Source organism: Protobothrops mucrosquamatus, unplaced genomic scaffold, assembly GCF_001527695.2.
Source record: "Protobothrops mucrosquamatus isolate PMUCROS unplaced genomic scaffold, P.Mucros_1.0 scaffold_22, whole genome shotgun sequence".
Taxonomy (NCBI): domain Eukaryota; kingdom Metazoa; phylum Chordata; class Lepidosauria; order Squamata; family Viperidae; genus Protobothrops; species Protobothrops mucrosquamatus.
In genome coordinates, this window is record NW_015386098.1 from 1,331,264 (window position 1) to 1,358,969 (window position 27,706).

The 27,706-nt window shown below is 37.2% G+C and overlaps 1 protein-coding gene across 1 annotated transcript; it reads left to right on the top strand.

The window, feature by feature from the left end:
• CYTH4 (cytohesin 4) lies at positions 1-27,706 on the top strand. The gene is made up of 13 exons (XM_015831956.1): positions 1-39; positions 6,800-6,882; positions 7,617-7,681; positions 9,841-9,907; positions 12,543-12,661; positions 12,788-12,868; positions 14,027-14,139; positions 14,956-15,104; positions 17,498-17,609; positions 20,382-20,458; positions 21,809-21,880; positions 24,879-25,033; positions 25,785-27,706. Exons 1-13 carry the CDS (start codon positions 21-23, stop codon positions 25,855-25,857), a joined length of 1,185 nt encoding a protein of 394 aa, XP_015687442.1. The 5' UTR covers positions 1-20; the 3' UTR covers positions 25,858-27,706.

Consider the following 27,706-nt stretch of genomic DNA (forward strand, 5'->3'; position numbering starts at 1 on the left):
ACCAGGAGTGAGTCCATGACATGGCCGGTATGAGTGGTGGTGAGTCATCTTAGCCTTATTTCTATGTTATTCTTGTTGTTTAAACTCTGGATAGTTTTATTGTGTATTTTGATTCTTTTCTAAATGGACAATCACTTAAATTTGAGCCGGCAGTGTGCTCCAGCTGCCAAAAAGACCAATAGAGTCCTAGGCAGCATTAACAGAGGGATAGGATCAAGATCACGTGAAGTGTTAATACCACTTTATAATACCTTGGTAAGATCACACTTGGAATATTGCATCCAGTTTTGGTTGCCACAATATAAAAAAGATGTTGAGACTTTAGAAAGAGTGCAGATAAGACCAACAAAGATGATTAGGGAAATTGAGGCTAAAACATACAAAGAAGGTTGCTGGAATTGGGTATATCTAGTTTAAGAGCAGAAGGACTAGGGGTTGACATGATAGCAGTGTTCCAATATCTAAGAAGCTGCCAGAAAGAAGAGGGGGATCAATTTATTTTCCAAAGCACCCTAAGGCAGAACAAGAAGCAATGAATGGAAACTAATCAAGAAGAGACCCAACCTAGAACTAAGGAAAAATTTCCTGACAGTTAGAACAATGAATCAGTGGAATGACTTGCCTCCAGAAATTATGGGTGCTCATACACTGGAGGTTTTAAAGAAAAGATTGGACAACCATTTGTCTGAAATGGTGTAGGGTTTCCTGCTTGAGCTGGGGTTTGGACTGGAAGACCTCCAAGGTCCCTCCCAATTTTATTATTCTGTTATTTTACTTGTGCACCACTCAAAATTATGTATATGAAACAGGAAGCCTGCCCATTTACTAAATAAATATATAGTGTTATTGTTAAGATACAGAGACTTTAAATGAGGCAATGACATTTCCAAATCTTTCTCTGTAACATTTATTCTCCCTGGGACTGGAGAATTGTGTGTGGCTGGTTATAAATCTGTAATGTAGTGCTTAGTTCCCAATGTGGCCAGATGAAAAGAGGACAAGTATTTCAGTGTCTTCAATAATAATACTATTGACAATATACTCTAGACCAGGGGTGTCAAACTGCCGGGCCACGGGCCGGACATGTCATCCAGAAGCCACGCCCATCCCATTGCAGGCAATGGCAAAACTGTCCCGATACGTTGTGTGACATCACGTGATGTCACGAATTTGACATGTCTGCTCTAGACAATAGTTATATATTGAAAAGGAAAAGTTAGCAGCTCTAGCTATGTATAAAATTATCTTTTCAGTTGTTAAAAGAACTCTGTTCCTTTTTTGCATCTTGTTCTGCATTTTAGTTTCACTAAAATTTGCATCCACAGAACTTGTGTTTTTCCTGAAAAAGAAGCCCAGACATGTCCAAAAGACTTACTTTACACGTATGGGATTCCAGCCTCAGTTTTACTTTCAGAATAAAGTTTTTTGAAGGGAATTTGCCAGTGGAAAGAATGGTTAAATTCTTTATCCATTGGACTAAACAGTCTATGGTTAGAAAGCATGTACTGGGGGAGATGTTTTGCCAATTTTGCTGGCTTTTGTTGTTGTTAGTTGCGAAGTCATGTCCGACCCATCGCGACCCCATGGACAACGTTCCTCCAGGCCTTCCTGTCCTCTACCATCTTCTGGAGTCCATTTAAGCTCACGCCTACTGCTTCAGTGACTCCATCCAGCCACCTCATTCTCTGTCATCCCTTTCTTCTATTGCCCTCAATCTTTCCCAGCATTAGGCTCTTCTCCAGTGAGTCCTTCCTTCTCATTAGGTGGCCAAAGTACTTGAGTTTCAACTTCAGGATCTGGCCTTCTAAAGAGCAGTCATGCTAACTCTATTCATTGTCAGCCTTTCTACTTTGGGGGATTTTTGCAAACACTCTGGTTTGGTCTTCCCAGATTAAAGGTTCACCTAGGAAACCTTGCAACTGCACCTTCAATGAACATTTTTCTGTGTTTCTGGTTACTTCTGCATAGAATATTGCTCAGAGGAAATGTATGAAAACAACAACTGCTTATAGAGGAAGCTGAAAATACACATATGGGTGCATTCTAGATCTGGGGCACTTTTAACAAATTATATAGGAAAGTTTAGAAAAGTATTCTGTCCTAGCCTAAATGGCACTTCTACATTGGTTAGGGGAAAGAATCTCAGACTTCCAGTGGAAGAAATGACAGACTGCAGACAAAAAGCAATCCAATGACTGCAATAAAGAACAAAAAGCCAGTGAGTAGACTGGTTCTTCAGAATCTCTCTGGACAAGGAGAAGATGGGAGATTGCCCACATGCACTCAGAATAGTCACTCCTGATGAGGAGACCACAAGGCAGCAGTCTCTGCTGGGTTTTAAGCACTGAGGCATGAATAACCAACTTATTTGCAACCATGGTTGACGCCTTTTAAAGGTCACTAAGTTTGCAAATTTCTTTTTCTAATCATGTTTGGTAATTGCTGACTTTCTGACCTTGCTCAGAAACTTCTTGGCAAAAATTAACAATATTTGCTACATTTTTTTAATCTTCAAGGAATTTACAATAATCTCAGTGGTACCCTTCTGAATATTATCCTTCTAAGAGGAGTTATGATGATGGATAGTAATTGGTCCCAGCAATCCAGTGAACTAAGTGGGTGGCAGGATTTTCATACAGGTCTTTTAGTTTCTTGCCTGGTGCTGAAATAACTTTGTGCCACTGGCACTAATTGTTTACATCCCGTATCTGAGTAAAAACATCCAATATAGTGAAAGTGCCCCATGTGTCCAATTCTTAAGTCAGCTTTGCACAATTTCTGCATAGCAATAGCAATAGTACTTAGACTTATTTACTGCTCCATAGTGTTTTACAACACTCTCTGAGTAATTCACAAATGTCAATATATTGCCCCCAGAAATCTGGGTTCTCATTTTAGTGACCTCGGAAGGAAGGCTGAGTCAATCTTGAACTCCTGTCATGATCGAACTCCTGGTTGTGGGCAGAGTTAGCTTGCAATACTGCATTTTAATCAGTGTGCCACACGGCTCCTGTATCTTTTCTAGACTCCATTGCTCATCCTAGCTGTGGCTGAAATATTACATCTTTGCATTACCAGATGAGTGCCCTAATATGGTTAGTACTGTACTATCAGGAAGTGACATAGTAAGTTGAGGTAATCATTAGGCAGTGAATTATCTCTGAATTCCAATGAAAAATATGAGAATGTGAATGTTTCCTGCTCTAGAACAGAGACTGTGCAATCTGTGAGTGCATTTTGAAAAAAAAATTGTTCAGAAACTATGCTGTATATGTATTCAATGGAAAACACAAACGTGGAGGTTTTTTTTAAAATATTTCATGTTTCAATATCCTCTCCCAGTGACAAAATTTCACTCAAAAAAGCCATCCTTCTTCTATGTCGATATCACCATATCTGTCAGGCTTCACATCAGTGTTCAGCAAATAATTACACATCAGCTTTCCTCTTTTTTCCTTTTAAAAATGTAGCCAAGAAAAAAAGGGCATGTTGAATGAGATTCTTGTTCCTCTCCCATATTTTTCCTACCCAAATTTCACCTTGGGTCTAGGTGCTGGCTTCCCTTTTTCTGACCATATTTAGCAATAATCTGCATGTGAAATACAAAGTAGAGAAAGAGTTTCCAGGACCAATGGATTAAACTTCCTTTTTCTATCCTAACAGAAATAAGACAAAAATAAAATTATGATGTGCTATTAAATTACTGAGTGTGCTTGCAAAAAATATTTGTTCTAATGTAGCATAGACCAATGAAATAAACCAATGTGAGTGTGGTTTAAAATGTCCTAATAATTAAAATAACTACTGTGAGTTAAATCTGCAGAACTCCTATTGGAAATGAACCATCTCATTTTCTCTAATGGAAGAACTAATCCTGACCCCTGCTAAACATTAATTTCCCTAAACTAACTAAAGTCCATTCTGAATATCAGTATTTACAGTAGCTAAAGCAAAGCACAGCCTTCACAGAGAGACCTGACATTTACATTTGTGTGATAAGTTTCTGTGATACCTTTATTCTACATTAAAGTGAATGCCTCATAAATGGTACAATTTATACATCAAATAAATACGTTTATTTGCGGTTACAATAGGTGTTTATCATTAACAGACAAATATTTGCTAAGCATTCATGATTTAACTGTAGTATTCACCATCACCCTGCTGGCTTGCTACTTCTGCTTCTTTAGTAAACCATTTTGTGGCTTTTATCTCTGACATCAGCCACCCCATTTCCTGAGAACTAAACAGAAACTGTGCACAGCCTAGAGTAAGATTTATGGACAGCTTCTGATAAAGCCTCCATTTCTTTCAAAATCTTTTACTATCTTAACCTCCCTTCAAGTGGGGAGGAAGATATATGTAGATAAGGATATTACAACAGGTATCCTTGTATAAATTTTAGGTTTTGAGCTCTCATTGTAATTGTCTATGCATACGGTCTCATCAAAATAGTTACCAAATTTGGACCACTTTCAGGATATACATGAAAATGACTCTGAGGAATTATTCATTCAGTCCTCCATGTTGTGAGTTTTTTTGGGACTCAAGCACTTTACACTGAGGATTGTTTTTCTTTGAAATAAATCATGGTAGATTAAAGCCATTTACTGGAGCAAACATGGGTAGATACCAGCTCAAAGCAACTCATCCAACCCTCACCATTTTGTAGACTGTTCTCACTAAAGCCAAAGCCTGCTTGCTTTTATGCAAATCTCTGCATAATCACACCTGGCAGGAAGAGAAACTGATCCTCTACTCCAATCTTTCTTCTTCAACAAAAGTGCAGTTACAGGCAGTCATTCTCATAACCCAATACTAGCTGTATTGCTGTAATTTCCATTTGGTTATCTATTTGTTCTCTTTCCCTGTTTTTCCCCCATTCAAAAAGGCTGTATTGAGTTAAAAGGGTCCATAAGATTATTCTGCTCAATCTCGCATTTTGACTGATTGTCTGATTATGTGCCATCAAATTTTTGACTCTTAGAAACCACATAGATTTTCTCCGTGACAATTTGCCCCAATTAGATCTTTCAGACCTTCCAAGGGTGTACCCATTGCCATTGTAACAAATCCCATCCATTATACAGCTGATCATCGTCTTCTCCATTCTTCCATCTTTCCCAGTATCGCAGACTTCTCTAGGGAGCTAGATGTTTGTATGATGTGTCCAAAGTAAGATAATTTCATCCTGATGCTATGTGTCTTGAGTGAGAACTCTGGGTCGATTTGTTCAATGATCCTTTTTTCCCCACTGTCCATAGCATTCTTAGGGATTTTTTTTTCAATACCAGAAATTCAAAAATGCCAATATGCTTTTTATCTTGCTTCTTCAAACTCCAACTTTAACTTCCACAGAATGTCACACAATGCCTGCACTAGTCTGATTTTTAACCACTCATTTTACTACTATATTATGACAGCAATTAAAGTTTTTAATTCAAGTGGATTTGAAACAGTTTTATGGAAACAGATCTGTCATTCCCACAATATTAATTTTTAAAAATTAAGTGGATAGGGACATAGAATTGAGTAGAATAAACTGAGTGACATACTAGCATTTCAAAACCTTGGATTCAAATCCCTATTAGTCATGAACTTCATTCTCCAGAAGAAGACACCTATTCAGAGAAGATAGCTCAGCAGGCATCATGGTATGTTCTAAAAATGGTAACAATAGGAAAGAAGAATCAGTTCAGCTTGCCTTGCATTTAAGCCAGAAAAGAAATCTGGAACTCTTTCTAAATTCTCAGGAATAGCAGCATCTGCATGGATTTGCATCACAGTTCCTGCTTTCAACAATGAAAAACACACAAACAGACTTTTCAATAACATCCATATGGTGTCATTTATCTGAGAAATAGCTGAAACAGAAGCATAACCAGAAAAGCTCTCATTATAAAAGTTTCTAGTTAATGCAAATTCAGTTTCCGGGATCAACATCATCAATCTACTTCAGGCCTTTTCCTGTTACTCTTTTTTTCCAAACTTATCTTCTGACTACCCAATTGAACTTCAACACTCCGATATCTCCGAGACCGCCTTCTGCCTCAGAGTGCCTCCCATCGGCCGGTACGCTCCCACAGAGTGGGTCTCCTCGGGGTGCCGTCAGCCAGACAGTGCCGGCTGGCGACTCCCAGGGGGAGGGCCTTCTCGGTGGGAGCTCCCACCCTCTGGAATGAACTACCCCCAGAGATCCGGGTGATCCCGGATCTCCCTTCCTTCCGCTGCGCCCTTAAGACATGGCTATTTCAACAAGCAGGACTGGCCTAGGGGGAGATTTTTAGCGGGGTTTTAAAAACAATTTTAAATTGACACAGGCCAAATCCAATATTTCATTTTAATTATGTTTTTTAAATTGGGGTATTTTTGTATTTGTTTTTATCAGGCTGTCAGCCGCCCTGAGTCCGTAAGGAGAAGGGCGGGGTACAAATTCAATAAATAAATAAATAAATAAATAAATAAAAACACTGCATTGCCATTTGCCCCAATACTTGAACTTTTCATTCATTGACTCCAGCTATCTGGCAAATTTCTTTTCTTGTGAGCACTTTCCGTTCTCATGGCAGCTCATGGGTTTTGTTCTGGAGTAATCAAACAATTTTTTCCCCTGGAATATGAAAATTCCATGACAGTCTAGATCTGCCTGTTTTTCAATGAAGGTGAATGAAAGAATCTACATGTAAGTGGGATTTTTTTAAAAAAGCATATTTTGCCCCCCCTTTTTTACCCTTTGGGATCTTATTTTTATTACTGCAGTGAGTTTTATGGTGGGAGTAAAAAAGCTGCTCTCTTTCAGATACATCTGACTTGAATGATGCTGAGGACACTGAGCTAAAGATAATGAAGAAGCATCAGAAAGACTTTCTGGAAGACATTCAGGTAGGAATTATTCTCATTCCCCAACTAGATAGGGTAGACCAGGGGTCCTCAACCTTGGCAACTTTAAGATTTGTGGACTTTAACTGGCTGAGGAATTCTGGGAGTTGAAGTCCACAGGTCTTAAAGTTGCCAAGGTTGAGGACCCCTGGGGTAGACTACAACTTGCACAATTCCATTCCATATGCCTATTGACTGTGGAGTGGAAATTGTAAGAGGTCTACTCAAGAACATTTGGATTATCCCAGTTGGGGATGGCTGAGAGAAAGCAAATCAATAATGCAGCTAGCTAATTTTTGACCTGGGATTTAATAGGGTTATAGGTAGTAGAAAAGGTCTTATAAAGTCAAATGTATTGACCTGAGTAAGCACTATTTTCCTGTGAGATAGAACAATATATTTGGATAAAGGCTATGCTTCTGGAACAAGACTCCTGGCATTATTACTAGAAGTTTGGTGCATGACCATCTCAACTTGGCCTCTGACTTATTGATCTAAAGAATCTCTATCTTTCCACATATATTTTTCATCTGTATCATGGACATATATTCTAAGGATAAATAAATATGTGTATTGCATCTAAATGAAATGACTGAAAAATATATGCATCTGTTTATTTGGCATGTAATCATTGTTTGTTTGTTTTTTCACCACCTATACAGAATATGTGGAAAACATTCAGTGTGGTCACTGTTTTTCTGGCTGTATTGATTCTCATTGGTTTTTCTTGCTTCCAGAAAATAAATCAAGAGATTGCTGAAATATTTCTGGAGATTGATCATTTCCAGCAAGCACAATCATGGTGAGGTGCCAGCCACATACATACATACAGTAAATATATATATAAATAAAACAAAACTAGGAAATAATCTTTGCATATAAAAGGGTTTTTTTCATGCAGCTAACAGCCTTCCCTATGTTAGTTAAATTAGTGGAGAATTGAGTTTAACCAATGATCCACAGTGCTGACTGGGGAATCTGGGATTTGAAGTCCATATAATTCAGGGGTGTCAAACTTGCAACGTCATGTAACGTGTCGCGATGTATCACAACTTTTTTTCCATTGCCGGCAATGGGGTGGGGGCGTAGTTTTGGCATAACGCATCCTGCCTGCGGGCCGGCAGTTTGACACCCCTGATATAATTTTAAAGTTGCCAAAGTTTGAAAAACACTGAATTAGCCACTTTAAAGCAACATACGTTAAGGGAAAAACAGCAGCAGTGAGACTTAAGAGCACTCAGAGTTATACAGCTTGCTTTGCATCCTAACTTCTGCTTGATTAATCTGTTAGCCTGAAATAAGAACTGCCATTCTGTCATTTAACTCTGCCTGCAATTTGTAACAGCAGTTCTTGGATTTTTATTTTTTATTTTATTTTATTTTTTAAAAAAAGCTAGTTACAGGCAGCCTGTGTCAGGTATTCAGGACCTGGGAGAGCTCCATGGGAGATCAGAAACTGATCCAATAAAAACAGCTGGATTTTATATGCACAAGGAACACAAGCAATCTAAGTGGGTTTTTTTAAAGCCAGACTAGTCAAAACTGCAAACTGTTTCTTCTTTAAATTCTAAATTTAAATTGCCATTTTGATTTGCCTATTTGATTGGGACAGGTATATCTTTATAAGCAATTATATGTCATCAATTTGACAAGTCAATCATACAGAGTTTCCCAGTTTTCTTGAAAACATCATTAAGCCAAAATTTAGAGTTATAATTGCCAAAACATCTTAGGGAGATATTTACGCAAGCAGGATTCGAACAGCTTGATACAATGGTCAAATATAGGAGGTTTCATTCTATACCATTCGATAGACGTATATGCATTTGCGGAGATAGAGGTAGAAGACTTGGCTCACATCCTATTTTATTGTTGTTTGTATAAGAGGGTGAGAGACAGGTATCTTGGTTCATATGTTAAATGAATGACCCATGGGGAACCCCATATTAAAACAACATATCTTATGTGTGGCCAGAATCTGAAAACAGCACTTAGTACAGCACAGTACTTGAGTAAAATGGTTCGGATAAAATTGGCTACGTGGGACTGATTGGGGTAGATTGTAGAGGTGATACTGAAATATAATTTTATCTTATTTTACTTGTCTATATATTAAATTATTGTATTTTACTCCAATTTCATTTTAAATTGTTTTTATTAATATTATATGTTTGGAACTCTGTATCTTGATCTAGCCTATGGGCTAATCAATAAACTAAACTATTAACTAAGCTAAACAAGTGCTTAAAGAGATCTTCTAAACAATAGAATAGAAACTTTGTAATAGAAACTTTGATTTGAAACATAAGATTACCGAGAACAAGAGTAGTGGATGTCTTATGTATACCATACTATGGCAGTAATATATAGTAGAATAGAAATATTTATTTATATGCCACCTTTATTATTTTTTATAAATAACTCAAGGTGGCAACAGACCTTCTTCCTCTATTTTCCTCACAAACAACAACCCTGTGAGGTGAGATGGGCTGAGAGAGAGAGTAACTGTCCAAGTAACTGTCCAGCTGGCTTTCATGGCTAAGGCGGGACTACAACTCGCAGTCCCTGGCTTTCTAGCCTGGTGCCTTAAGCACTAGACCAAACTTACTTTGCTTTTATTGCTTATAATATTGCTTATAATTAATTTTTTTGCATGAAAAGCTCCATAAAATGGGCACAGAGCAACACCAGAGGAGATCTATTCTGCTTCATACTGTTCCTTTTATTTCATAAATTAGTAATGTTTAATTTGTACCTATATTTTGTCTGACATAAAACAAGTAAGCGACTGAGATTGAATGTGCCTAAAATTAAGTAAACCAGTTGTATAAACTGAACTTGAATGCATCCAATGGGGGAAGTTTGGTGTACATTTCTGGGACTTAGCAAACAGCTAGAAAAGACAGAAGGTGGCTTTCCTTTGTTTTTCCCTGTGCTCTGATCCTATTTTTATATTTGCAGCAAACGTATTCAGAGGGATAAGAACTTGAGCACTGGACGGAAAAAATTTAATATGGATCCTGATAAGGTAGGAACAAGTCTGTATTGAGATTTAATTTAAGATTTAAAGCTTTCATGTTTCAAAAAGCTATTTTCTGGAAGGAAGGAAGGAAGGAAGGAAGGAAGGAAGGAAGGAAGGAAGGAAGGAAGGAAGGAAGGAAGGAAGGAAGGAAGGAAGGAAGGAATTTCTCTTGTACTTACCATGTCTCAAAGCCAATCCATATCTTAGGGACCAGCCCAAATAGCAGCTGAAACAGAGGTGGTGGTACTTGGACTGGGTGGCATAACCCCCACCCAGTTATCTATTGTTTACTCTGGTTTTGAATATGGCTTTAATGGTCTTTGAGAAAAGCACTAAAGTTTTTATTTGTTTTGAGTTGGATTTAGTGTATTAAACCCATGTCAAAAAGATCCCCATTGTCAGATAATAGTTGGGCTCCTGTTGAACTCAGATATGCAAAATATTTGCTCAAAGTCAGAGTGAATTTTAACTAAAGATTACTAAATATGCCAGACCAGCCATTGGTAAAAATTCAACTCCCCCTAATCCCTATGCCCCAATAAAGAGTGTAATTGATAGCTGTTTTCAGTCAGATGATGATGAGAGGAAGGAAAACAAAGTTGAGGAAATTCTCCAAAGCCCTTTCTTAACATGCCCCGTGGATAATAAATAAGGATGACATCACTTGGCAGCTTTGTGCCAATAGAAGAATAGGGAATTGATGGATCCAGCAACTTTAATGCCAATAAAGTTTTTGACTGGCTCAAAGATTGGCTGATAGCACTTTAACACAGCCATGGAGAAAGGCTCTTAGTTGCTTTTATAAAAAAAATAAACCACACACACACAGAGACATTATTAGCTAAGCCAAATTTTTATATACTACTTGAAAAAGAGAATGGAAAAAATTAGAAAACTTGAATGAAAGTTTTGAAAGCCAAGTAATGAGTCCACTATGAAATTATAAGAAATGAAATAACTCATATGATGAAAGACAGGTCCAGCTCTGAGAAATCTAAATCCTCTTTCTAACGAATGATCAGAAAACACCCTCTTTCTAATGAAAAATGTTACGAATACACAAAATATTCTGCTCCTTTCCGACATCCGCTTCCTTATGAATAAAGAGTGCATTGGTATTTCTCCAATCGTCTTTCTCTTCTTTGGAATTGATAGCGTATACTTTAAAAGGAAAACCACAATTACTAATTAGCAGTTGTGTAAACCACAGCTAATTTCATTCTGAACCTCTTATATATCCCCATGTTTTGGTTTCACCATATTTCTTTCTATTTGTCACAACCAGGTACTTGCCTACATAAAGATGGAACTGAAGTTGTCTTTATCCTTATCTTTCTTTTCTAGATGTAATTATCTCTGTGCTTTCCACTGACTGTAACCCATTGTGAATTGCACTTAATGCTGAACTATATCTTTCTGATACTCTCAGTGTAATTACTTCCTTTTACTAACAACACTACAGTCAAAAGTGACCACTTACTACAATGGGGTAAAGGTGTGTTGAATATGAACAAGGACTTTAAGAAAAAAACACGGAGGACAATTTGATAGGATGATTGATTTCCATTGTGTTTTAAGCTCACTTTATTAGTTGCATTATTATTTCTGATCAATTTGTACGTTATTAAAGAACCTACACATGCAAAACTAGTTCAACTAGAGAATATATCCAACCCTATTTAAAATCCATCTTCTTCAAATAAGAATATGTGTGTAAACACTAAAACGTCAACTCTGAGAACCATTTCCCACTTACCTTCACATTGAGGAGTGCTATTGTAAACACAGCTGCAAGTTGAACACATTGAAAAATAAAATAAGGAACTGGTGGAACAAAATATCTTCACTTAATTGATGCAATTAATTAAGGAAGTTACATATGCGTGAAAGAGAATCCTATGGTTATGATGTCACCACAGAGAAATTTCTTGTTAAGAAATCAGTTCTGATCCACAATAGCAGGGCCTAAAGCAGAGCTCCAGAATCCAGCTATATTTTGCTTACTAGGAACATATGGCCCAACTGTTGTAGCTGAATTTTGAGAAAAAAACTGTTGGGAATCTTAAAATACATAGAGCAGAAGAAATTATTAACCAGTTATACAACCTATTACATTTTTCTTTAGCAACTGAATATTCCTGAGACTTGCAATAAGGGATAATTCATGGCTTAAAAAAGATTCAGGTCATAGAACAAAGAACATAGAATAACAGGGTTGGACGGGACCTTGGAGGTCTTCTAGTCCAACCTTCTGCTTGATTAGGAGACCTCCCATTGGGTGGGAGGTCCAATGGTTGTCCAATCTCTTCTTGAAAACCTCAAGTGATGGAACATCTACAACTTCTAATTGCTCTTCTCTGTGACAGCCCCTCAGTACTGGAAGACAGCTATCATGTCACTCATAATCTTTTTCTTTGATAGGCACCTATCTTTGCTACTCTTCTCTGCACTCTTTCTAGGGCCTCAGCATTTTTTTGTATTATGGTGATCAGAACTGGAACTAGTTATGCTAAGCTGCTCACATATAACAATAACCATCACTCATTTTTATAGCCCCTTATTTTACACATTCTTGTTTGTTTCTTGGAAGCAACAGTCCATTCACAGTTAACTCATAGGGATCCTCTATTTTCCTCAACAGGGTATTCAATATCTGGTTGAGCACAAGGTACTCTCCTTGGATGCACAAGAAGTTGCCAAATTTCTTTACCAGGGAGAAGGACTCAATAAAACAGCCATAGGAGATTACCTGGGGCAAAGGTAAGTCCATCGTCAGTGAATAAACACACTTACGTTTCACTTCTGGCCTTCAGGCCACAGGGGAAAATATGTTTGGGGGAGGAAAAAAAATCCACGTCTCTCACCTTAATCATCTTCTCCTTCCAGGGATCCACTGAATCTCCAGATACTGCAGGCTTTTGTAGAATGCCACCAGTTTGCCAATCTCAATCTTGTGCAAGCACTACGGTGAGTTTCAAAACATGCAAAGTAACTCAGATATTGAGACTAGGTGCTAGGTGCTAAACTAATCAAGGAGAGAAACAAGGAGAAATGTTCTAACAGTGAGAACAATTAACCAGTGGAACAGTTTGCTTTCAGACGTTGTGGGTGCTCCATCACTGGAGGCTTTTAAGAAGAGTCTGGACAACAACTTGTTTAGAATAGAATAGGATCTCTTGCTTGAGTAAAGGGTTGGACTAGAAGACCTCCAAGGTCCCTTCTAACTCTATTATTCTATGGCTCTCTTTTGATCTTGATGCCCATTTTTCTTCTCTAGAGGGGAACCAACTGAGATGCTGTGAATGTGAAGCAAATGGATAAATTCTCTCAGGCACTTAAGCAGTTTCTGTTCCATTCTATGCATATAATATATATCTAGATAAATTCCAGCCTTGCTGTGCAAAACCAGTAAAGATTCAAGACTCTGCCACTGTGAAAAGTGACTCTAAATTTGTGGCATGGAAGAGAAATCGATCCAATAGTAGAGCAGTTGGCACACAAGATGGTCACTGAGCTTGTACCATAACTTGAACCATAATGTAATCAAATGGCTCAAGTTCACAAAATAAGTAACTAAGCCCCCAAAACTAACCCAGTTTTTAGTATACTGTGGAAACGTAGCATCTAGGCTCATAACTGAACTAGTTATGCATGTTAGATGAACACAGCTGCTTTGTATGAAGTAAATCTTAGGTCACATGTGTGAAGCCACAATTATAACCTGGACTTCAGTTTATTGCAAAAAGAAAAGATTGTCCTCTTCCTCTCAACTAAGTCAAAAGTTCTATGCAATTAAAAAATCATCAGCTGAAAAACATTACCATAAATAGCAGAATTGTTAATTTAATTACTAATTCCAATTTTAAGACCACCTAACTCCTCAGTGACTCTGGGCAACTTATATGTAACAGAAAAAAAATGCATATAAAAGAGAAAATGTCTCACCCAAAAAACAAAACTGGGTTAACTAACAAGGGTTCCAACAACCAACCTCTACCAAGGCCTGGGAGACTAACCATGCTTTCAGTAATGTCTGGAGCATCATAACATCATCTCTAGTTTCTATGACAGGAAATTTTTATCATTTTCTGACAGAAGATTCTGAAGATATGGTTTCCTTTACAGGCAGTTTCTGTGGAGCTTCCGTTTGCCTGGAGAAGCCCAGAAGATTGACCGTATGATGGAAGCTTTTGCCAATTGGTATTGTCACTGCAACCCAGGCATTTTTCAGTCAACAGGTGAATGGATGGATGGAGATATTTATTTAGGATCCTACAACACTAGTCCTAATAGCATGGATAGAGATATCTGTCTGATTTCAATCTGTGCTTTAAATCAATGTGTCTATACTATTTCTGTATTATCTACTAACTTTCAAGCCCAAGATGTAGCTGCCTCAATTAATGTATATTTTCTGTACTGCCTTTCAACTCATTGAGGCACAGTGGCTCAGTGGCTTAAAAGATGCTGGAGAAGGTCTATATTCTAGCAGTTAGATAGGCAAAGTTCCCATCACTTGCCTCAGCTCCTGCAAACTAGCAGTTCAAAAGCATGTAAATGTGAGTAGATAAATAGGTACCACTTCAGTGAGAAGATAACAATGTTCTGTGTTTCTCTGTATGCATCCTGTGCAGTATGATGCCATGCTGGCCACATGACCCGCAGAAATGTCTTTGGACAGTGCTGTCTCAATGGCTTGAAGAAATGGAGATGAGGCTTATTTACTTATTTATATTTATTATGGCTGCCAACTCCAGAAGACCCTGGGCTGTTTTACTTAAGCTCTGTTACTGTTTTTGTAGTAGTCTCAATATTTCTTTTATTGCACTGATCCAGAAATAAAATCACAATGTGTATACAGAATGAGGCTGTCACAAAAGCATGTACAGTAGCCCAGAATTGCCTTTGTGACTGGCAAATATTTTGGAGAAAATTGTTACAGGCTGAGGTATCAAGGTAAGTCCCTTGTTCTAGAAGGCCTCATTAGGTATCATCACTCTCTCTTTCAGAAATCCACTACTGTCAGCTATTAACCCTACATTTTTCTTTGTCAGATGCCTGTTACATCCTTTCATTCTCGGTTATCATGTTGAATACCAGCCTCCATAATCCAAACGTCAAAGATAAGCCTCCATTTGAGCGGTTCATGTCCATGAACAAAGGCATCAATAATGGAGAAGATCTTCAAGAAGTACTTCTGAAGGTAAGGTAATAAAATAAACTCAAATTGTCAGTCTGTTTTACTGATATGAACACACCTTTTCTAATAGATTTCTGGTGGTTTTAATGGTTGTGTGCACTTCAGAAATTCAGTTATCCCCAGTATACTCATGGAGTGATGAGAGAATTTGCATAATAGTATCTGTGAATAGCATTGTTTGCTAAGGAAAGGCAAATTACTCTGAGATATTAGACATACCCTGTCATAGGTCTAAAAAAGATGCTCTAATCTATTGCCAAATACCCAAAATAACTTGATTGATTGATTTGTATTCACAGTTTGTAGATCAGGTTGGCATCTTTTAATTACATTAAACCCTAACAAACGAATGGAGTACATGAGATGAGACATAAAAGAAAATCATCTCATATTCAAGTAAAGAATTCTATCAGTACCTACCAGTAGATGATCTTAGGTTTTTTTCAAACTTGGTTAGATTTGGATGAAACATTAAGGAAGTACAAAGCTGTAGGCTAGATAAGGAATTTAAAAAAAAAAAAACTTGGAAAAATCAATATCAAACCACTTCTGAATTGTTGCTAAGAAAATGACATGGATGTGTCCATGTAATCACCAGGATTTGTAGTTTGTGGTAATATTTGTATTTATTCTAGGATCCCTAAGCTAGATAGGGATATTCAAATTATTTTGTGGTGCATTTATCAAGTATATAAAAGACAAATGGAATCATACTTGATAGCCATAAATTGAAATGCCCATCAGCAATGTTTTTCACAGCTATGTTTTAGCAAACATTTGTATACACATAAGCCTCATTACATTAATGGGAACTCTTGATTAACGTAGTTATATCTGCATCAAGATATGGCCTTTCGCTTTTCTGCTGAATGTGGACCAGTGTTGGAATTATACAGTTTTTTCATTTTTATTCTTGCAGAGCTCAAGCTCTTCAGTAGGGTTTCATAGCATGTTTGATTTGTACCGTAGAGCTACCACTATTTTCTGTCAAAGTTTGCAAAGCTGTACAAATTCAGTATCAGTTTTCAAAAATTATCTTGAAATGCTCCTACGCAACTTTGCATAGGAATCTGAAATTACTTTGTGAGTAAAAGCGGAGCTTTTGGGGTAAGCAATTTCAGGAAGTTGCAGGAACATTACATAATATATGACATCATATCCCAGTATTACTTCATTGGATGAGAAATCACTTTAAAAAACGTAGCAATAAGTTATATGCACATAGTCAAAACTTGTGGTTCTCTCAGATTTAAGAAAATGCTGTAAAATGGAAATTCACTTCCTGAACATACTTGTGTGTGCTTATCTTCCGATCACTTTTTTATTTTCCTGAGGACTGACTAGACAAGTTCCTACTGTTTTCTTGGCAAGATTTCAGAAGTGGTTTGCCATTGCCTGCTTCCTACGGCTGTGAGAGAGTGACTGGCCCAAAATTACCAAGCTGACTTTGTGCCTAAGACAGGATTAGAACCCATGCTCTCCTGATTTCTAGCCTGATACCTTAACCGTTACACCAAATTGGCTCTCAAGCATAGAATGAATTAATTTCATTAATGATGAAATGCTCTTTTCCTTCACTTCCCATCCATTTGTTTCACCAATTCATCAACTTACCTATTAGGGCTAAGTTGGTGGGGCTTATTTCTGATTAACAGCATCTGCTTTATGACTGTGGTTTCAAATTAGATTGAGAGAAATGGTAGGAAAACATAGTTTCATTACAAGAAGTGATACACACACATATGTAAAGAGAAAACTGATAGAATGAAGTGGTTTGACTAATTTCCTGCATTTTTTTAAAAAAATTGCAAAGCATATATCTATCTCATTTTGCTGAACAAAGAAGTTTATTTAGACTCCACTCAATAAGTGGTAATAGTGTGACTAGATTTCTAGTGATTCAGTCAAAATTGTATGTGTATTCAAACAACTATATTACATGTCTTTAGGGACTCAGGTTAGTTTAGTCTATATCATGGGTGTCAAATTCGATCGCATCACATGACGTATTGTGACATATCATGACGGTTTTTGCCTTTGCGGAACTGGGGTGGGCATGGCCTGCACGTGATGCATCCGGCCCACAGGCCACCAGTTTGACACCCCTGGTCTATATGGTTAAACTTAAGAAAGTGCAAATTTGCCAGTTAATAAATGGAAAGGACTGTCCATTTCAAAGTGATGGAGACGTTGTTTTCCATGCAAGAGATTCCAGATCCAGTCAAGGACCAGACCAATCAAAAGGAACGGGTGGCACGGGAAGGGGAAGACCGCCTGAGATATCAAATCAGGAGGCCTATTACTGCACCAGATAAGTAAATACATTGACCTGGTAAATTGAACATTTATACTCTTCAGGACTTCCCCTTTCTTTCTCTTCTCCTTTTCCCTGGCAGAATTTATTTGAGAGTATCAAAAACGAACCCTTTTCCATCCCAGAGGACGACGGAAATGATCTCACCCACACTTTCTTCAACCCTAGTCGGGAAGGCTGGCTCCTCAAGCTAGGTAACCTGCTTCTAATTTGCTAATAAGAAAATAAAAACAACTTGCTCTTGACTTCTACTCAATTTTAAGTCTTTTTTCAAGGAAAAGGATTGTGTTAATATTGGAGCAGAGCACTGCAGCAGCAGAAGCCAGACAGCCAGCCTTCAGCTATGGGGCGAGAATGACCCCTGGTGTTTGGCTCTGGTATATATTTCTCTAGAGACTCCTGCAGACTGCACTAGGCCATAACACAGTGGCTGATCTTTTGGTCCTCACTTGGCCTGGGAAGTGGACTTGCATCATTTTTTTTTTAAAGTTTTGTTGAGAATTTTACTTTTTCACATCAATGATTGTACATCATGTATCGTTAAAATTACAAAATGTTTTAATGAAATGTGTTCACATTTACCATATCATGAGAAAGACGTAACTTATGCTAGTTGCTGCATGATATGATCCAGCACACAAAATGGCATATATATCTGTCACTTAAAGTTTTACTGAATATCCTATTGACTTGCATCATTTAATGGGCTGGGGGAAAGCCACCTGGAGAACCAGCTGCTGGGGAGAGTGCTGGGGACACTTTTTCAAAGGATAAATTGAAAACTCTGTGGCTATGTTGACAGGCTTTCTAAGCCTGCATAATAAACCAAATTTATGAGCAGGTGATTTGAACCAGAATTGTCAAAACCCAGTAATTTAACCAATAATTTGTACAGCAGCTCACAATTCAAAGAGAGATGATTTAATGAAATGCTCTTTTCTTTCCTTTCCCATCCATATACTTTGTTTCACTAATTCATCAACCTGCTTATTAGGATTAAGCTGGTGAGGCTTATTTCTGATTAACAGTGCACTCTTCTGCTTGGCTGCTCTTTGACGTCTTCCTCTGTGCTCTTTAAAGGTATAAATCAAAAGCCGCAAAAAAAAGAATAGAGTATTTTGGCTCCAATTGAATCAAATCCATAACATTCCTGGGGCAAAGTCCCATTTTACCTAAACACCGTCTCTCCTTTCTTCTCTTCACTGAGAAGCCAAGCCATGACTTTTAAAGGAAAAAAAATATACAGGTAGTCCTCAACTTACTGCCATAACTGGGGCCAGAATTTCTGTTGCTAAACAAGGTGCTTCAAGTGAGAAGTGACCTAGTTCATGATCTTGTTTTGCCATGGTTAAGCAAATCACTGCAGTTGTTAAGCGAATCCAGCTTCCCCCACTGACATTTGCTTGTTGAAAGCTGGCGGGTGATCACATGACCCTGGGATGCTGCAAGTGTTGTAAATATATGCTGGTTGCCAAATGCCAAAATTTTGATCACATGATTCTAAGGGTGAAGACCAGCCGTAAGTCGCTTTTTTCAGGGCCCTTGTAACTTCAAATGATCACTAAATGAATGTTTATAAGACAATAACTACCAGTATTTTAAGAAAGCAATCTTGAACGCTCTAGTTGTGAAACTTTTCAAGTGCTGGTTCTCCAATGCCTGTCACCTTCAGTATTGCTATGGGAACTGGATGATATCCAGGGGAAAAGAAGGGGATTTGAAAGAGAGAGACTTGGAAGACTTTTGGCCACATTTTATGATGTGAACCCTCTCCTGGAGATAGTCTTGGATAATATTTGGCTCTTGAGATAGATATTTTTCTGCCCTAAACCAACACTCTGTTAAAAAAAAAAACTAGCATAAATAAGCTGAAAAAAGTATCTGTACAGCAGCAAGAGCTTGAGGATTAGATGATGGACTAGAAACAAGTTTTTGTAGGTTATGCCATGAAATGTAGGATATTATAGGGCAGAATTCTAATTTCATCTCTTTTAACCAGGAGTAGGCAAACTCCTTGTCCCGGGATAGGAAGGCTCTCTACTTGGCCGTTCATGGCTTGGTCATCTCCTGTCTGAACTATTTCAATACACTCTACCAGGGGCCATCCTTGAAAAGTATCAGAAGCTTCAGCTGGTACAAAATGTGGCCACGAGAGCTATACTGGATGCCCCTAGAAGGGCACATGTAACACCTCTGCTCTGCAAACTGCATTGGGTGCCAATTTGCTTCCGGGTCCCATTCAAAGTGTGTGTTATGAGCTGTAAAGCACTATGTAGCATGGAGCCAGGCTATTTAAGGAAGTGGCTTCGTCCCATTACATACGTTGCAGATTCCATCAGTTAAAGAACTCCGACTGGTGGGCTCTAGAAAGAGAACCTTCTCTGCCATTGCCTCTGCCTTATAGCATATTCTCTCCCCGGGGCTGAGGCAGACCCCCACATTCCTGGCCTTCTGAAAAAGGATTAAATTATGGCTCTGCGGCCTTGCGTGGGGAGCCCAAAGGAGCACACAGTTGAAGGGTGCATTGGTGCCACGAGAGCCCTCCCTCCTTTTGCTTTTGCCAATCAGTTTTTAATGGGGTTTAATTACTCTTGCCTCCTTTATATTTTTTATTTGTTTTTAAACTTTTAATTCTAACATTTTAAAATTTTATACACTGTTTTATATTTCAATGTTTTAATTATATGCCACCCAGAGTCGTTTGAGGGAGATGGATGGTTCAGAAATGTGAAAAATAAATAAATAAACTGGTACTTAGCTTTTGATGTTTTGATGAAGATTTTGACCCCTGGCTTTACTAGCTAAAGCAAATATTGTTTATTCATTAATTCATATTGAGATATATAGTACCTCCCATTTTTATGGATGTGTGACATGAAGCTTTACCACTATCTCTCTCTCTCTTTCAAAAACAAAAACAAAAAATCCCCTAATTAGCTCATTTAATTCTTTTTTTTTAATTCTAGGAGGCAGAGTGAAGACCTGGAAACGTCGCTGGTTCATTCTGACAGATAATTGCCTGTACTATTTTGAATACACCACGGTAAGAGTGTCCTCGGGGATTATCTTCAGTATATAAGATTTCTTGTCTAGTCTTACAGCTTAAGTGAATCAGAAAGTTGTCTAAGCTCCACGTTGACTGCTCTGTTGAGCCACAACTGTATTCAGGAAGAGTATGCCCACTATCTGACTTTATCCTGCTGATATATCCAAGCAGAAATCTTCCAGCTTTATGGTCTTCCACATTAGTATACTTCATGCTTGATTATGCTTGGTTCACTACTTCTAGTTGTAGAGATAAGCAATCAACCTGAGAAAAAATTAATGAAAGGATGCAGAATCCTTTATCTGATTGCATTAGCAGAAGGCTCTCTGGTTCTTCAAAATTATATGGGGTAGTATGTATCACCTGCAGATCGTAATCTCATTGCTTTGACTTTCTGGAATGAATTATTTCCCTGATTCCTTTCTAAAACAGAAGTTGTATCAAAAATTGTCATTCCTTGGTGTAGGCATGTATGTATGTATGTATCTTCAAATCAATAAAACGTGAACACCAGGAGTATAATAAACTAAAAAAGATTAATAACATAGATAATCACCAAGCTTTCGTTGGTATCTTCCGACATCGTCAGGGCTAAAATGCCAGTCCATGGGAGAGTATGTATGTATGTATGTATGTATGTATGTATGTATGTATGTATGTATGTATGTATGTATGTGTATGTATTATATGTATATGTATATGTATATGTATATGTATATGTATATGTATATGTATATGTATATGTATATGTATATGTATATGTATATGTATATGTATATGTATATGTATATGTATATGTATATGCAGGGCTTTTTTTCTCATAAAACGCCCAGAACGGAGTTCCGGCACCTTTTTTGGATGGAACCTTGTAGGGTAGGCAAGGCGGGTTGTATGCTGTGTGTGAGTTCTGTCACCTTTTTTTTTTTTTTTTTAGAAAAAAAGCACTGTTTATATGTATATGTATATTATATATTGTATATTGTATATGTATATTGTGTTATGTATGTGTATGGGTAGATATACACTTTCTTTTGAGAGCAAGCAATAGAATTTCATTTTTAATGTGTACCAGTGCGCTCAAAGTAAAAAAATGACAATAAAGGTTATTTTAATCTTAATCTTAATTCCAAACTCTTAAGAAATTCTGCTTCCCAGTCCAACTGTAGGACTTCTTGTAAGATGTCACATTTTTGTTTTTGTTTTTGGCTGAACTGGAATCCCATGCAACAAATAAGGAATTAACTCTTCTACCAGACATGTTGAAATGGAAATCTAAGATTTACATTAATTTCACTGATATTATATGCACACTGGGACAATTCACTTATGATTTCTGCTGTTTACTAGGACAAAGAGCCTCTAGGGATAATCCCGCTGGAAAACCTATCAGTTCAACCAGTAGATGATCCCAAGAAACCAGTAAGTCATTGCCATTGGGTTTGTAAAACATGCCAGATTAGGCTGAGTTAATTTCTGCTTTAGTGTATTGCAGGAGCACAGTTTTATTAGATGCAGCCATAGCACCTATTATAATTGTAATGTTGTGTTTTAACTGCTGTTGATTTTTTATTATGTTTTTAGCACATAAAATAAAAATATAATCAATATATAACAAATATATAAATAGTATGTGAGAACAAGACCATTATGTTAAATACATGTTTTATTCGTTTGGGCATAGCACGATATGGAAATTCAACAATTATGTTTTATTATTCCATGTTTACAATTTAGTGTGTTATGTGAACCATTTAGTATGGTTTCCCACTGAATTATAAAGAATTTACTTGCTTCCATTTTTTAGTTATAGTCTACACACACACACACACGCAGACAAACACCTTTCTTCTTTAGAAGTTAGTGATGACCATGAAGTCTGTGGAATCCAGTCCCTAAATTCCCCTTGTTCATGTGCTGTTCATTGTTGATTTAGGATTCCAATGTATCATAAATCAGAACTAACATTTTGCACTGCAGAACATTTCAATTCAGGTTCCATTCTATTCCTCTGTTCAAGCCTCCTCAATCTGGGGGCAAGATTGTCTCTCAGGAGATCTTTTTGGATTGGATTATAACAATGGGTGGGACTCATCTGCAAAGTCCAGCATAGTTGATCATACTGGAAATTCCAGGGATTATAACTTCAGAACAGTGATTAATAAAACTTGAAACTGAATTTCTTAAAGATACTTTCACCCATAAGGCCTTTTCTTCTGTAATTTCTTTGCTCCAAACCCCACCAAAGAAATGTACTGTATATTTAAGGACTGAAAAAAAAGCAATAGGAAACTTAAGATCTCAAATTCTTTCTCTTCTTTGTATATATACTTTTTATTAAAGGACTCCAATTTTTAAAATTGTTTACCTTTATGTCTTGCAAAAGTCCAAACAAATCTATTTTCCACATGCAAAATTCATTATAACGAATTCCAAAATCATATTCCAAATTTAACTGGACCCTTAATCCTTTCTGGTATAACTTTCTAGTATAAAAGTCTTATTTGTTTGTTTTTTGTTCTTTATTTCAATTTTTTTGAATTCTTCCAGCCTTATGATGATTCTATGCTGCTATGTTTCCTCCTTTTGTTGAGCCACCTTTAGTCTACCATTTCCTCATCTAGAAGTCTAATTTTATGGCTTTTTTTACAAGTCTACCAAGCATGATAAAAACGACCTTTTTAAAACTAAACCCCTCTGCAACCGGTTGTTCTCTCGATTTCATTTTATATTCTCCATGCTCTAATTCGAACAGCTCTCAATAGGTTAACAATTTCTCTCTACCTGCTGTTTCTTTCTTATGGAATGCTTCTTGTGCTGAGACCCCTAAAGGTATTTTCAGGCACAGGCTGGGTTTATATCTACTCCATATTTTCAATATGGAGCTTTTAGGATAATGTTTTGTGAAATCTACATTAAAATTGTTGTTCAAAAAATAAGAAGAAACCTTTTGTTTCAATGTTTGGACCCAAGATACAGACTTCACAGAGATCATCCATCGTCAGGATGATCTCATCAAAAAAACTCCACTGGAGAAAAACTGGGACCAGATCAGAAGTCAGTTTTCTTCCTTGTCTCCCAGTGTACTTATCAAAATAGGAAGGGAGAGAAAATTTCAGCAATTATACATAATGCCATATGCCATGCTGGAAAATTATTAAAGGAGTAGACCAAGTTGAAGCAGCGAAATTGCCATACAAAGCTTTCAGAGATATCAGAGCTTTTAACTTCTTGCATGTCATTTGGATGGATAAATGGCTGATTCTTGCCAAGGACCAGCTAAGTATGATCAAAAAGGGATTCCTTGCTAGTGTTTTCCTTTCATTAAACAGGTGACACTATGCCAAGCCTGTATATGCTTACTCAGTGGGGCTTCCTTCCATGGACATCTTCCCAGATCACAAGCATTCTGAAGATCTGGGATTCAAGTGAAACCTCAGCTATGGCCTTTTCCCAAAAAATCTGTATCCCAAATCTTCAGAATCTAATTAAAAATGGACTCAATATAGGATCTGGACTGGTTTATTATTTTCCAGCTCTATTTAGATAAGTATCTAATGAATACGAGCTTGTTTATATCTTGGTGCCTTATCTTCCTATGCCTTCATTCTCTGATTTGGTTACCTCTTTATTTTCAGTAAATCAAAAATCAAGGTTAGAAAAAAGGAAAACAAAACTTAATGTCTATTCCTGGTCTGCAAAATACGCATGTACCCTAGTTTGCCGGTCCAGCAGTAATCAAATGATCTATTTAAGATGCTTATTTTCTGCTTTTCCTTGTATGGTCTCAGGTGGCTAATACAAGAATGGTAAAATGCAATTAAAACTGGGGTATGCTGAAATCCATCAAATGACTAATGGAAGGAAAGGAGAGCATGAGAGGAAAGCAGAGAGGGGGAAGTGCTTAAGCAGAGGACTTCTTCACGTAACATCTTCCATGATTTAGCATTTTATTGGAACTGAATCTAATTAGCTCCCAATATCTTCTCATAATGTACATTGTAAAATAAATGTTGGTACTTTATGGATGGGGATGGTCTAGGAACTATGCTGCATCATCTGGAGAAATACAAAATGCTCATGTTGTAAGATAATAATTGCAATAACTAACTGCATTCCATTCTGCATATTAGTCCATAAATGGCGGGCTAGGTGAAACCAGTTGGAATACGTAAGTCATATGTAAATGGAACAAGTGTGCAAACTATCATCCTCTTCCAGATGTATTGGATTAGCAGTCCTATCATCCCCAGCTATCCTGGTCAGTGTAAATGAAATCTCTTTAGGATCTTTGTCCTGGGTCATAGAGAGGTCCAGGATGTTTCTCACCTGCATCACAAAAGAGATGTGCACATACATACCAGATATTGGAGATAGTAGCATTGCTGATTCTTACTGCTTTCCACATTTTCCCTCTCAGAATTGCTTTGAGCTCTTCAATGCAAACTGCAAAGGGCAGAAGATCAAAGCTTGCAAGACTGATGGGGATGGAAGGGTGGTTGAAGGCAAGCACCAGTCCTATAAGATCTCTGCAGCCTCCGAGGAGGACCGTGACCTATGGATTGAAGCCATAAGGTAAGGAGGAAAGGCTGTCATTCTATGGTGGGATAACAATGACATGAAAAATATTTTAGTGTGGGCTTAACAGTGGCTCGTATCCCTATTTCATGAAACTGCCATGAGATATTGCATTTGAAATTATTGCATTATTCTGTCTCTGGTCTTTTTGACTTCCTATGCAATCATCAAGTAAGAAACATGCATGTGTGAACTACCTGACTGCATTTACTTTTGAGGTCTCCTTCCAAATTATGACACAAAAGGGATACTTTTGGTGATGGAAGTTGCCAAGGGGTGAGCAGAGATAGAAAGCAACATAGTGAAAAATTGTTTTACCCCATAAATCAAAGAAAAGAGAATCCTGGCAAACATTTCAAACACAGATAAAAATATCAATTTCGTTATCAAAAACTGGGAGGGAATAATGCTTTATATTCTTTTCAGCAGTGCTCTCTTCCTTATTTCCTACTTTCATTGTCATGATCATTCTAAGCATGAGAAGAGTTCTCTAAACCCAGTATCCAACTTTTTGGGGTAACCACCAAAGTTCCCTAGAAAGAATATGAAGGCCACTGTCATGCCCTCCTGCTTAGTATAATTTCAATAACACATTACCTGTAAACATGGAAGATGTACAAAACTATCACATGGCCTGTTTCTTTTCCCAACTTCAAGCTTATAGATTCCACTGTGTCCTGTGAAGGAGGCAATCGGCGTTTTACTAACAGTCAAATCTTAATATTTTTTCTATTTTTTTTTATTTTAGAACCAGCATCTCTAGAGATCCCTTTTATGACCTAGTTGCTGCTCGTAAGAAAAAAGTTACCAGTAAAAAATGAACCTTCTGGCTAGCACCATCTTGTTCAGTGGATGATTAACACCAAGAAAAGACTTCCTTGGAGTCTCTAATGCCAAAATTCCTCAACCATTTTTGGGACAGGCAAGCGACTGAAAGGATGATCAGTGACCTGTTTCCATTTCCCAGTGTCAGAGTATGCAGAATCAGAAACTGGTACAGGAATTCTATCTCATCTTCGTGTACAGCAAACAAGCATGAATTTCTGAGTAAATGGAGCAGGATATAGTTGTGTGCATGTGCCTAGGTATGGATGATGGAAACCAGGGAATGGTTTCAACAGTTACAGTACTTTTATACCTGTAAGACTAGATTTTTCTACGTTGACACCTGCCTCCTCTGATTCACTATCTTTTTTAAAAAATTTTTTTTATTTATAATACAATAAGCAGAGGGTTACCAAACTTTATAATGCCAAGGGTGACATGCTATGCCAGAACGAAGGAAAGAAACTAGTGGCATATGAGTTCTATAAGAATTTATATAAAGACGATGAAAAGAGAAACAACTACAGTATGATATAGTACAGTATTTACAATCAGCTGACTTACCAAAGGTCCCAGAAGAATTTAAAACTCTGATTCACTATCTTGAGGTTTCTTGAATAAGGATGCTATTTGAGATAAATTTATTTGGAATAATAGGATGAAGGACAAAGTGAACTAATAGACTCAAGGGATGCTGTGAAACCTGGCCAGAATAAATACATATTACTGTGTTGCTGAGCTTGGCAAGTGGCTTGTTTGGACCTGGGAATCATTGCCAAGTTTATGGTAATACTGAATGTTAGTTTTTTCAGGACAAAACCTTCCATCCAAAGCAGGCTCTAAACAATAATCAATGCAATGAGTCATTAGTTCTTATGTTCTTTGAGTTGGCTGATCCATCAGTGTTAAAACAATTGAAAAACGTGATTACAGATGGATATTTGTTTACTTTCCTCTTCCTCTGAAACATTCATTAATCCAGAGGATCAAAAGCTAGATTTTTACTATGGGAGACTTACAGTACATAGTGATCTTGGGGAAATTGTTTACCTCTCCTCTTCGTTTTTCATCTATACAAGAAGTTCTGTAAAATAATAAAATTTGTTTAACATGGTTATGAAGAATTGGATTGTTGTAAGAATGATGCCTGCATGCAAATGAGTAGTACAATATTTTTGTTTAAGTAGATTAAGTACAGTTACATGCTATTAAAATACACTCCCATATGCACACTTACCCAAAATTTGCGTGTGTTGTTTTCCACACTGATTCAAACAGATGGAGAAATAACTGTTTTTCTTTTCAAATGAAAAAAAATGAAAAACATCTTGTAGTCTTTTACACTTGTGGTTTTGTTTTTATTTTATCAACATAAAACAGAAGCAGGAGGTATGTTATATCTCTCTGTTACTTTTCTTTTTTCTTATGAATCCCACTATACAATTTGGAAAAATACCCAAGACTTGTTAGATGTGAAAAGTCTTAAATTCACCAAATAGCAACCCTACTCAAAGAAAGAAAATTCAGTCAAAGAAAGAAAGTCCATCTTGCATGGCCATAACTTGATATTAGATAGCTTCTAATTGACAGGTTTGGAAGCTGATGTCACTCAAGGATACAGAATATGTACTCTTATTCAGAATAAGTACTATAATGGGCACAAAAATGATCCACATCAATTTTGAGTCTTTTCCAGCAGTCCTAAAGCAGATCCTCTGATCTAATTCACTGCAATGATCCAATCTGACTTAAATCCATGATCCTAAGTGGATTCTGAGAAAAGAGAGCTCTATACAATTTTGTATAGAGATTGTATAATATGTATAGTTCTAGTATATGGAAGAA

Coding starts and splice junctions, on each gene's coding strand:
- CYTH4 (XM_015831956.1), top strand. Junction 6,883..7,616: donor ACTTTCTGGAAGACATTCAG/GTAGGAATTATT, acceptor TCTTGCTTCCAG/AAAATAAATCAAGAGATTGC. Junction 14,140..14,955: donor AGGCATTTTTCAGTCAACAG/GTGAATGGATGG, acceptor TTTCTTTGTCAG/ATGCCTGTTACATCCTTTCA.